General features: G+C 54.4%; 2 protein-coding genes across 14 annotated transcripts in view; both read right to left on the reverse strand.

The window, feature by feature from the left end:
* LOC119858838 (transmembrane protein 150A-like) overlaps positions 1 to 6,307 on the reverse strand; it is a 35,881-nt gene extending 29,574 nt beyond the window's left edge. Inside the window, exon 1 of one of the 3 annotated variants that reach the window (XM_043519940.1) lies at positions 2,043 to 6,307. Coding sequence is in view for 2 of the 3 variants with exons in the window: in XM_038410301.2 (XP_038266229.1) it covers positions 341 to 405 (65 nt within the window). In the remaining variant the exon portion in view is untranslated. Of the gene's footprint in view, positions 1 to 340; positions 936 to 2,042 lie in introns of those variants that run through there. The other 2 variants (XM_038410301.2, XM_038410300.2) reach the window with 2 other exon arrangements.
* A 147-nt stretch (positions 6,308 to 6,454) lies between these two features.
* Positions 6,455 to 12,458, reverse strand: part of GBF1 (golgi brefeldin A resistant guanine nucleotide exchange factor 1) — a 180,284-nt gene continuing 174,280 nt past the window's right edge. For all 11 annotated transcript variants that reach the window (XM_038408761.2, XM_038408756.2, XM_038408757.2 and 8 more), the window contains 7 exons: positions 11,671 to 11,821; positions 10,784 to 10,914; positions 10,232 to 10,333; positions 9,465 to 9,578; positions 9,083 to 9,260; positions 8,737 to 8,853; positions 6,455 to 8,060 (listed from right to left, as the gene is read on the reverse strand). In XM_038408761.2, the coding sequence (XP_038264689.1) occupies positions 7,777 to 8,060; positions 8,737 to 8,853; positions 9,083 to 9,260; positions 9,465 to 9,578; positions 10,232 to 10,333; positions 10,784 to 10,914; positions 11,671 to 11,821 (1,077 nt within the window). In that variant the 3' untranslated portion in view covers positions 6,455 to 7,776. The remainder of the gene's footprint in view (positions 8,061 to 8,736; positions 8,854 to 9,082; positions 9,261 to 9,464; positions 9,579 to 10,231; positions 10,334 to 10,783; positions 10,915 to 11,670; positions 11,822 to 12,458) is intronic.

Consider the following 12,458-nt stretch of genomic DNA (forward strand, 5'->3'; position numbering starts at 1 on the left):
GGCAGTGATGGAAGGATTGTTGCCCAGGGCCCACTAGGGGGCAGTGATGGGGGGAAATCATGAGAGAGGAAGGGGGAGCAATAGGTGGGGAAGGAATCGCTGCCCAGAGCCTAGGGTCCCATGGGGGTAGTGATGGGGGCAATCGCTGGACAGGGCTCACTAGGGGGCAGTGAAAAGAGGAGAGGAGAGAATTTCTGCCCAGAGCCCGCACAGGGGCCTGCGATGCGGGGAATCGCTGCCCGGAGCCCAGGGCCCCCATGGGGGCTGCGATGGGGGGTCGCCGCCCCGGGCTGGGCTCCGGGTGTCCGCGCTCCCTAGCTCCCCCCTGCCCGGTACTCACACGATCCACATGCCGGTGATGGTGACGGCGGGCAGGGTGACGGGCAGGATCCCCCAGGCGGGCATTCTGGCCCCGAGCAGCCAGCAGCGGCCGCGGCGCGGGCCGGGGTCCAGGCGGGGCTCCCCGGGGGCTGCTCGTCCGAAGCTCGCCCAGAATCGGCCTCCCCATCGGCGGCCCGGCGCGGCGCTGCCCGTGTGCCCGGGGCCGCAGGGACCCGGCCGGGAGCGAGGCGCGATCAGCGGCAGCGCGGGAGCCGGACTCCGCTTCCCCAGCGAGCTCTGGGCCGGCGGGAGGAGCGACCCGGGCTCGGGGCGGCCCCGCCCCTACCCCAGCTGGCACGTGTGCGCGGCGCCGGCCGGGGAGCCCGGGGCGCTTCTCCCGCGGGACGGGCCGGGTCCCCCCAGCCAGGGCGGCTCCACCTTGCCAGGAACCCAGGGGTCCTCCCCGCAGCCCTGGGCCGGGGGGTACCTAGCATGTGCCCTGCAAAATCTCTGCCCTAGAGAGGGACCTGCGGCTGCTCTGGCTTCTGCCCCAGGAGGAATGTGGCATGTAACCAGCTCCCCCCAGCGCTGTCCTGCACCCCCTGCTCCCCTCCCCAGTGCACTGGAGGCAGGGCTGGGGTCCCCGCCCAGCGCTCACAATAAGCCACCTGCTAGCATGGGCCCAAGTCTGGGCAAACTAGGAGCAACAGGGAGCCCCCAACCCCGACTCCAGCAGCGGCAACTGTGAGCAGGACCCTTTGTCTATCTCCCACTCAGCAGCTGGGCTCTGCTCTTGCCCAGGCTCTAGCTTGAGGAGGAACAGCGCCCCTGGCGGCAGGGCCTGCATTTCGGCCCTTAGCCGCCCTTTCTTCCAGGGCCTGGCCCTGGTCGGGTAGAGCAGGCACCTGTATATCCAGGGGAGGGTTGGGTAGAGATGGGAAGTTTAACTCACCCAGCCCGAGCTGGTGCGAGCTGAACATACATTGAAAGACCAGCCCTGCCCCTGCCCCTGCCCCTGCCCCTGCCCGACTGCAGCCCCCCTCACTGCCATCCTTAGTGCAGCCAGTCAAGGCCCAAATCAAGGCCCTGGGGCACTGCACCCCCACCCCACTGACTGACTGAGAACAGTGCAGTGAGAAGAAGGCTGGGGAGCCCAAAGCCTGGCCATTTAAGCAGCAGCCAGAAATGGCCTTAGGGGAGGTGCCTGCATGAGCCCCACAGCCAGCAGGGGCTGCGGCTTTGTAGGTTTTTAACCCCGCCCCCCACGAACACAATGATGACCCTCTCTGGGGAGGTGCAGGAAGGACGGGACTAACCACACAGTGGGGTGGATCCTGCTAGCTCCTTTCACCTCAAGGATGGCCCTAAAGGTTCCCCCCTCCCCCGAGCAGTGACCAGACTGCCACCAGTTATCTTCAGACAAAGCAGCTCTCAATCCCCAAGGAGACAGGGCGGGGGAGAAGGGCAGCTACTTGTAATACCGCCACCGTGAATAGTAGCAAGGCCTGGAAGGGTTTGTTTGTGGATGCCTATGTGGCAGCTCCTACTGGCTAGAGCTGTACCCAGAAGCCTGTAAGCTTTCCTGCTGCGGAGTTAAATTCAGCCCTGCTAACTCCTCTGCAAGCCAGATGGGAAACCAGGCTAGCTGTTCCCTCCACAGCTGCACCTTCACTTCCATTGCAAGTCTCAGCCTGCATTGATCCATTTTGATCAGTCCTCACCCCTAGATACAGCTGTGTGTGGTGGGAGCTGGAGTCACTGCACCTGGCCTTTCCACCTTGGAGCTGAAAACTGTTCTCTGCTCCATGCTGTGGCGAGTAGATGGCAAGGTCCTGAGAGCTGCATGTGTGACCCTGGGGCACTCCTGAATCCGTAAACATCCCGTCAGCACAAATGCACCCTTCTAGCAGAGCAACTCAGACACTCACTGAAGTAGCCCCCAACACCCTTGTCACTCAGGGAATTTCCCCTTCTCGATAGGTGTGGGAACAGACCTGCCCAAGCTAACAGTGGAAGAGCCAATCATGGTTGTCGTGGAGGTGGGAGCCAAAGCTGGCGGTCAGACGCCTGGCCACATAGCAAGGCACTGGAGAGTGATGGCAGGGGAGGTAATATATTTTATTACCCACCTTCTCTCTTTTATCCTGGACAACATGGCTACAGCATCATGGCACACAGACTAGTTGGCATTCTACATTCTGTAGCTGGCAACAAGAGGTTAAAAAACCTCCTTGCCAGCATAGGAGAAGTCACCCAGTACAGAGGCCCATGGCCAAGGGATAGCTTCACTAGTGGCCTGCGAACTGCCAAAGCCGAGTCAATTGCAGGACTTTATTTCCATTGAGATGCCTCAAGCCCCAGCTACAGCTTCCATGAGGCAGTACACCTTTAGGATAAAAGCCACTTGATTCAGAGTATTGCATGCTGGGAGTTGTAGTTTCTCTAGGTCTTCTGCAGTTGAACGTAACCAGAGGCCGTTTAATTGAAGTCCGTGGGTTGTATGGTCCCAAACAGCAAATTCAGCCTTAGCGATCACAGCTGCGATCCCAGGCTTTCCAAACATCTTCTGCAGTCAACCACTAACCGCACGGAGGTTTGTACTAAATGTGCTGTACTCTTAAAACATCTTTCCCATACTACATGCAGGGGAGGGGCACGTAGGTCTATCCCTCCCAGGATGAGAGAGAGAGAGAGAGGAGGTGTGTGGGGCTTGGAAGCTTCTCTTTCTCACCAACAGAAGTTGGTCCAATAGAAAATAGTATCTCACCCACCTTATCTTTCACCTACTATGTGAGCCCTGGGCTAAGGCTCCGGCCGCAGTTTGTCTCCAACAATGAACCATAGCTCTGAAACCCCCTCTGCTGGCCGCAGGCACTCCTGCACAGACAAATAGCGCATTGTTATCGCCTCTAGCAAGAACAATGCACGCCAGTGTGTTAGGGCTCCAGGGCTAATGACACAGCTGCTGATGGACGCAGCATCCTTTGTTAGGGATTACGTTGTTTACGAACAATGGGAAGAACAGTGTAAACTGAACAAGGCTGCTTTGGGATTGCTAAAGCTTTCATTTGCATGCACAGGTGGTCTGAAAGAGATTGGGGCCAGATGTTCCAAGGGGGTTTACCAGTGGGAGCTGCCAACCACATCTGAAAATTTGGACCCACTCATGGATCCAGGAGCGTTCAGCTCTGGTCTTGTAACATCTAGCATTTGGGTATTAATTTTCCTCCTTCTATTGGATTGGCTAAATTCAGTGACCAAACACCACTGGAGTTAAAGGACACTTCCATTTCTTTTTACATGGATTTCATTTAAAAATGACCAACCAGGTTCAGGTTCTACAATTGCCCGAGGTCACAGGCCAGGTGTGTGGTTTGACAACCATGTTTTATCTTTTGAAGAGGGTTCATTGCTCCTGTTACAGTTCAAAAGGCCCATGCAGACAGGTGAAGCAGTAACACTGACTAAATGATGTGCTGTCAATCTACAGATAAAACAAACTTTTTTTCATATTGCTTCCATTACAGGCATCTTAATTGTTACATGGAACAACAGTAGGTAAAAAAAATTCCAAGTGTGATTTTTTAGTATCCTTTTTAGCAGCACTTTGTCAAGCATATGCAAAGAAGAAAAAGCCCAATCCTAGCTGAAAATATAGGCTGACAGTTTGCTCCTATTGCTGCACTCACCCTCTCCTCAATGGCAATAGATAGCACGAGTCTGTATGTCACTACAGTATGTATGTGCTGTCACAGTTCAGGGCAACTGCACCTGTATTTCCCCTCTCTGGTCCAGCAAGGGCACCCATGCTAGGCTCCCCTGGCTATCACCTCTCTGGCATGGAGACACATCCTCCACCCTTCTGACAGAGGGATCTCCAGGGGAACAGTGCCCTGCCTTCACTGTTACTCCCAGCAGAGAGGCTGCCCCAGCAGTGCTGCTTGCTTTCTCTTCAGAGACACTTAGCAGTGACTACCCACAGTTCTAATTTCCACACAGCTCTTTAATGGAAGTCTATTCATTCTTAGGGTAGAAGCACTTCAGAGAAAAAACAAAAATAATAAAAGAACCTACACACATGCCAATAACCAGAGATCATCCCAACCCTAACATGGGTTCTGGCAGGAGCAGTCTTGGGTTTCCTTGTGGTTTCAAGTTCATCACAACTTAACCTTCGAATGCAGTTTCAAGTAGTATATGCGAACCTCTCCAGCTTCAAAGGGCTGATAACCAGAGGAATTACATTAGCAACTGCTCCTTCTGCTCAACAGCATGTACTCAATTACATTAATATAATGGATCTCAAAGGTATTACACCTCATTCAATAAGGTTTACCTGAATAATTTGTCCAGGATAGCCTCAGTCTCCCTGTGCCATGTATTTATCTTTACAGTTAAGTTAGCTCCTAAGCACCAGCTAGTTGATGCAGTGAAGTCACTGTGTCTGCTGATTACTTTTCAATAGATCCTTAACCTCCCGCAGAGTTTAGACCAAAAAGATCCAGTTGCAGTGAATGATTTCCCATACGAGATTTTTGTATGGGGAGTGTGGATGGTGAAACTCTGTAAGCAAAGGAAGTTGTTGGTTGATTGAGTCTATCGCAGTTTGCAGTTCTGTTTAGTCAAACTGTTTTGTGTAACAATTATACTTTAAACAAAAAAAAGCTACTCAGAATTTCCACGAGTTTCACTTCTCCTGTGATCCCGTCTTGCGTCAATGTTGTTTGGTTCCCTAATTGTCTGAATTAAGATGCAGAGCTCCTTAGAGCAGCAAGCAGGTTTGCATTACCCTGTTTAATATGCAGTGCCCATACAAAATAGTTATGAAGTAGCTGGGAAAATGTAGCAATGCCACTGTCTGGCCAGCATTCACATCGTGAAACAAACACACCAGGGACACAGGGTAGAAAGAGTAATGCCAAGATGCTGTAAGATAGTAAACTTGCAAGCCATCAAGCAAGCTACATTGGACAGAAAGTTATAAAGAGGAGTTTGGGGGAAAGGACATGAGAATAGAGGGGCAGGCAGGAGACCAGAAGCTGGAACTTGATATGGAAGGTGATGGGGAGTCGTGGAGGGATGCAAATAAGGGTCTGACAAGGGAAAGGAAGAGGATTGTGGCAGCACTGGAAGGGAGAGGATGAGGTGGCAGTAGTGAAGGTGACCAAGGAATGGCCCAGGGTTGTAGTAGGAAGGATGGGAGAGGGAAGGATGGATTTTTTAGGCCAGCCATAAAAGCAGCAGCAGAAGAATTTGGTAATTGGCCCTTCCAATCCCAGTGCACAAGACTCCCCTCCTGGTACCATTCCAGAAGGCTCACAAGGGCTACCAAGGCAATGTCTCCCAGGACTAGGCATTTAGGCCTTCGCCCTCCAATTAAAGTCAACCCAGCACACTGTTTTAAGCACTCTCTTCGGCAGGAGCTCTTACCTAATCTATGTCCATCTTTTAGGCTCCAAGAGCATTGGGGTAGGAACTGGGGTTGTGTCCTGCACAGCTCTCAGCACACTGCAGCACTTAAGAGAAGATCCATAGAGGGGCAGAAACTACAGGGAAACACATATGTCCTTCTGGAGACATGGAAACTCTAGGACCCTGCAGGAAGCCACTCTCTCTTATGCCCCAGCAGACTCCAAGCAGGGGGACATGAAGCCAGGATCTCCCTCTCAGCAGTGCTAGGCTGACCTCTGGGGAAGCGGATGGCTGCAGTCAGAGCAGCCAGGCTTTGTGTGGAGACATCGCAGGGCTGGCATCACTGGCACCAGTTCACCACCTCAGCACGGACTGTGAAGAAGCTGCACACTACCAAGAGGCCAGGAGGAGCTTTATGGCAGATCTAAAACATTTCCATGTTCACAAGAGCTCTGACAGCCCGACCCTGCTCAGTTCCGAGCCATTTCTTCTTAACTCTTTGCTGCCATTCTGCCCTGCAGCCTCTCTGCTGCAGCCAACTTGGCAGTATCCTTTGAAAGGCTCCCTTCTCATTGGGGCTGTCTCACTGCACGGGGACATATCCTACTACATGCTGGGCCCGGCAAGTCCGGCACAGGGGGCGGCACCCTTGCTCTTCCCAAAGCCCAGATATCAACGCCACTGACTCGAGAGAAAAGGAAGGAGCCACCAAGCCAGAGTATTCATTTACAGGACATTTATTACACTGTAAAAAGTCCACTGGATTCCCAGCCATTTATTCCTTATGTACATTGTCTATCCTCTGTGGCTCTGGGTTTCCTCTGAGTACAGAACATGCCAGCTCTGAGTCACTCCCCGTTTCCAATGGGATTTCTGCAATCAGCCCGGAGAATTTATAAAACTATTTCAGAAAACAGGAAGAACTGAGATATGGTACATTCCAGCTGGCTGGCTCCACTTCGGAAAGGGATGGAAGAGAAGGTATTGGCATCCACAGCACAGGGGAGAAGCAAAGTGCAATACTGCCAGAGCTTTGCTGAGCTGCTGGAGCTTTGGAGGCAGGGAAGCTGAGCACCCCAACTCCCATGGTGGGACTTGACAAGCAGCAGCCAGCTCCTCTCTCAAGCTAAGGAGCATTCAGGCCCAATGGCTGGAGAAGAGAGCACCTGCAGCTGGAAAGAGGAAGGGGCCAGAGTAGTGTCTAGGCAGGAGGATGCTGCTGTTCATTTCATGGGGAATTGCTCCCAAGAGCTGCTGTGGGAGAGGCATTGCTGGGGCTGCTTTCAGCTGCTGGCTTCCATCTAGTCCGCCCAACAGCTAACTCTGGTTGGATTCTCTCCCTCCACCCAGAAAGGCCTCAGCATGTGTCACTCAGACCCAGAGGGAGGGGGTAGAACTGGTCTTGCCAGGGGTGCCACCCACACCCTCTTGCCACTGGGCTGGGGGGAGCATGGTGATATGCTGCAGTCTGGAGCCAGGAGAGCACAGCCTGTTCACCACGGCCAGCAAGCTCAGAGCCACGCTGAGGGGGGCTGTATGTTTCTGGGGAGAGGAACGAAAGCCAAACATCTGCCACATGGCGATGCCCAGGGCCTGCACCAAGAACTAGTGCCAAGGACAGTGGATGAACGAACTAGCCTGAATCATTAGAGAGGTCCCAGGAACCCAGGCCTCTCTGCTCCCACAGCACAGAGCTTCCCTCTTCACCTGCTAATAGCAGTGGCTTGCTCACAGGCTGCTGGATAAAGGTGGCAGCCTGGCCCCTGAGGTTGCAAAGGCAAGGAGGTGGTCAGTGGTGGTTAGTGGCACTGAGCTCCCCACCCCAAGGAAGGGAGCCAGCGACTCCTGAGCAGTAGCCATGAGAAGGGAGCAAAGGCCAACACGCTCCAGGGGGATTTTAGCAGCTGCCCTGCCAAGCACCCTGCTGCCCTTCCGCTCAAGCTACCGTCCTCTACAGCAAACGTGGCAACTACCAGGGAGGATCTGGCTGGTATCCTCCACCTGCAGCACTTCCTCAGCAAGCTGTCCTCGAGCCCCCTCACTCTAGTTGACTTCAGAGGTTGTCATGGGATCGGTGGGCCGTGCAGTGGCCAGGAGGGGAACAGGGGAAGTGGCCTCAATCAGGGCAGGGTTGAGAATGATTGGCAGAGTCATAGGCGGCACCCCGACCTGCAGGGGGGAGGCGAGAGGCTGCAAGATCAGTGGTGACTGCGCCATATGAGGAGGTACATCTGTGACAGGGCTCATCTTCACCGATGCCACCGCAGAGAGAGGGGAGCCAGAGGCACCTCTGATGGCTGGGCCAGGACCTGGGGCTCTCTCAGATTCTGTGGAAGGAATGGAGAGAACAATCCTTTGTATTAAACCCTCTCCCAAGTAACCCAGAGGCGACCAGGGATCGCGGGGCCTGCCCCTGGGCTGGCCTCCCCACAAGTCGAGCGGGGATCGCGGGGCTTCCCTCGGGTCACCCTCCCCCAAGCCAAGCGGGGATCATGGGGCCTTCCCCCAGGCCAGCCTCTGCGCCGAGTCCAGTGGGGATCACAGGGCCTTCCTCACACTACCCTGCCCCGAGCGGGGATTACGGGGCCGCCCACGGGCCAACCTCCAGCTGAGCCGAGATTGCAGGGCCTCCCCCAGGTCACCTTCCCTTAAGCCAAGCAGGAATTGCGGGGCCTGCCCAAGGCCAGCCTCCCCCCGAGTCAAGTAGGGATCACGGGGCCTTCCCCCAGGGCCAGCCTCCCAACTCCCAGCCAGGCACCCTGAGCAAAAGACACAACCCAGGGCAGATCGCGAGCACTCCCCCATCACTATAACCGAAGAAGGATGGAGGCCTAGGCTTGTCCACTTGAAAACTGAAGCCCACTCCATAGCTCAGAGCCTGCTCAGGAGACCCAGCCCCTGCAGACCCATCTGATTGAGGCTGAAAGTGGATCCATTGAACCCAAGCCCAGCTGAACAATGCTGCTGGGGAGGGACGAGTGCTTGAGCCCACAGGAGACTCACCACTGGCACCCAGCTCAGAGGACTTCTCTGAGGGCGCTGGGTGGGTGGCAGAAGCAGGAAGGACAGGTGCCACTGGTTTCTGAGGATGTGGCTCTGTTGGCACGCTGGGGACAGGTTCTAGATACATAAAACAAGCAGTGAGCCTGCAGCCCCCCTAGAGCAATACTCCCCCCGACTCCACCATCCAGCCTTTCACCACAGTGCCCTACTCACAAGCCACCACCACCCCAGACCTATGGGCTCACCAACATCTTGGAACTGAAGCAAGGCTCCCCCCAACACACTGGGAAGCAAAGGTCTGGCCTATAAGGGCAGGGCGTGATGGCAATTCCCCAGCCCTGCATACCCTGGATGACTGACTGTTTGAAGAGCTCATCGCGCAGTGTGGGCAGGAAGCAATCTATCCGCTCCCAGGTGATCTCCCAGAGGTCCGAGTACCCTGTGCGTGAATCTGCACTGTGGAATATTCCAGCTGTGTCCATCACAAGCAGCATGTTCTTCAGAGATTCTGGGATGGCCTCTGGCTGCAAAGAGACACTCCTTAGAACAGAGCTGGGGCAACTCAGGGACAGAGCAATGGAGGCACAGAACAGCTGACGGAGGATCTTGGACATGGGACAAGGAGTGTTTCAGAGCAGGGGAGGGGAGCAGGTGTAAGAGTGGGAAGAGAAGGAACCATGAGGCCCAGAGAACCGGGGAAGCATTGTAGCACCCTCTCAGTGCCATACCAGTAAGTCACTGGAGCCTGCATGCATGTACTTGTCCATGAAGTCCAGGATCGTCAGCCACAGAGCAGCAAATGTTGTCAAGGAGAGCAGCGGGGACAGATGCTGCAGGAACACCTAGAGTAGCAGACACCACCACAGTAAGGGACACGAGTTAAGAGGCAGCACCAAGCCACAGGGCTGCGACCCTCAGCTCTGGGGCCAAACCCTCCATCCTGGTGCCCTCCCTTTTTCTGGCAGGTTCAGGAGAGGGATAGGCAGGATTCCAGGCACAGGGCTCCGAGGGCTCTGGAGGCAGTGCCCAGGACCTTATCTCCCCTCCTTTAGATCTCCAGCACATGCTGCTGCTCAGCTCCGACCCTGCCACTTCCATGCCTTTGGCACCCACTTCCCCTGGGCCACGGGCCAAATGCTGATCAAGGCGTTACCACTGATCACTCTGGAGAAGGAGTGCAGTGTGATGGTGCCTGTCTCCATCCTCTGTGAAATGCTAGGATGAGGGGAACATGCTGTAGTCTGGCAGCAGGACACCCCCTTGGAAAGCAGGCATCGCACAGCACGTACAGCTGGAGGAGGTGCCCACTGCCCAGGGCTAATGCCTGGCCAGATCACACACTTCAAGCCCACCCCCCACAGCAGCAGAGTTGGTCAAAATCCAAGCACAACTTTTTAGCTAGACCCCAAGCAGAGAGTCACCGAACTGTCTGCCCAAAGAGCTCCGCACGCACAAGCGGAACGAGGCACTCTCGGGTGCTGTGGAGTATCCTTGCCTTGGAGAGCAGCGTTGAGGCTCTCATTCTGGTCTCCTCCATCCCACCAACATCAGCTGGGCTGACGTTCTCCAGCAGTTTGGTCAGCAGAGGGAACAGCACCTAGTGGATCAATACATGAACATGCTGGGGATCAGGAATAGTCACTGCAGCAGAGGCGGTTGCTAACCTGGCCGGAGTGGTTGGCTCACGGCATTCTGGGGACTCGCTCCCAGGCCAGCAAGCGCAGAGGCAGCTCAGGAAATGAGAAGGACAGGGCTGCTTTCACACCTCAAAGAGGTTCAGCTGGGAGTCTGGGCAAAGGGGTTTTCAGAGGGACTGGTCCATGGGGAAAGCCCAATCCCTCACTGTGAATGGGCAGTTGCCTGAAACAGCTGCACTCCCATGCTAACCACAGGGCACGGGAAGCCAGTGCCCTCAGCCCCTGGACAGCTTGCTCCTTGACTCCCCCATACAGTGCTGCTAAAGCCAATGGGAAGCCAGCCCACCCCAGCTACAGTTCCCAGAGGCAGCGCTCCCCTGCTCAAGCGCACAGCCCAGCTGGAAGGTTACCTTATTGAAGCAGGACTCCCACTCCAAAGCATCCAGCGCCTGCAGGTCATGCACGAGGAGAGCCCGCTGCAGATAGGTGAGTGCCTGCATCCGCACCTGGCGCCGGGCATCACAGCACAGCCAGGCAATACCTGCACACGGGTGAGAGCCAGACTCTCATTTCTGCATCAAACATAGGGCAGTGTCACGTCCCCCACTGCCACCCCGTGGGTGAGTGTAAAAGCTCATTCTAATGCAGAGCAACACTGCCATGCAATCTGGAGCCTTGGGTGAGAAGTGCTAGGGAAGGGCATATGCTGACTCTCCTTCACCCCCAGGAGAGAGGCTGTATACTGCACTGAGGTCACAGATGGGAAACCTGAGGCCTAGAGTGGTAAAGCGACAAGTCCAAAGTGAGCCAGTGGAAGAGATGCCATGTCGGACTCGGCTCAGAGCCCTGCTCTGAGCACTAAGTCACATCTCCCTCCAGCCCCATGGTGCTGGACAACGCTCAGCCCTGACTGTTCAGAACAGCAGTGCTGCTGGTCACTTAGTCACTGTGGCCCTTTACCATGCTGCCAACGCAAGCTCATCTCAGCTGCCAGGCCCCTGGCCTGGGTGAAACAGGATGTTAGCCAGTGGGAGGGTATTGGTAGCAACAGCCATGTCAAAACAGCCAAGGAATAGAAGCAAACACACTTATTTCTGGGCTTGGACATCACTTGTCATACAACTGCTGTCCAGTGTCCTTTTCCAGCTGGAGAGAACAGGAGGAGCAGCCCTAGCTGAACTCTCCTCCTTCCCCCATGTGCAGGGCTCGGCCCTGTGTACTAGCCCCTACCCTGACACTGGAAATCTCCACCCCATCAGCATAGGAAAGCAGTGGGGGGAGTGGAGAGGGGCTTTACCCTGCAGCAACGGGCACCAGCAGTTGGACCACAGTGTTTGAGAGTCTGCTTCTATTTTCTTCCCTGCGGCCTCCAGGTGGTGCTGCTCCTCTGCCCAAGAGCTATAGATGGTGGCAGCTCGTGTGTGGAGGGTGTGCATGAGATCCAGCAACTGCAATTAAAAGCATCCAAGTAAGCAACGCACCAGAGATGCCATTTCATACTGGGAGGGAGGGCAACTTTAACCATGATTCCAGAGGCTACTTGGGCACCTGAAAACTCAGGGTTTTTTCCCCCAGATAATATCTTAGATACAAAAACAAGGAGTCTGGTGGCACCTTAAAGACTAACAGATTTATTTGGGCATAAGCTTTCGTGGGTAAAAACCCCACTTCTTCAGATGCATTGTTTTTTACCCACGAAAGCTTATGCCCAAATAAATCTGTTAGTCTTTAAGGCGCCATGGGACTCCTTGTTGTTTTTGTGGACACAGACTAACATGGCTACCGCCTGATCTTAGATACAGTGCTCCTGTCAGATAATTTCTAATTCCTATATAAAGAAAGAAAATTAAATATATTTTAGATCCTCTAATACTAACATGTTCTGACATTTTGTGTCAATTCACTTAAGGGACACTGGTTTGGTTTAAAATTTTAATGTGTATACTTACTTTGTTACTAATTCTTTGAATACAACAACTGAAACAACTGTAGAAAAATCTAGATTATTTCTATCACTTTTTTGCACTTCATGAAGCTTGGAATAGATCATTTAACTTTTGGAAACATCCTACTAGGGCAAGGCTC

This window comes from Dermochelys coriacea, chromosome 7 (assembly GCF_009764565.3).
Source record: "Dermochelys coriacea isolate rDerCor1 chromosome 7, rDerCor1.pri.v4, whole genome shotgun sequence".
Lineage (NCBI taxonomy): Eukaryota > Metazoa > Chordata > Testudines > Dermochelyidae > Dermochelys > Dermochelys coriacea.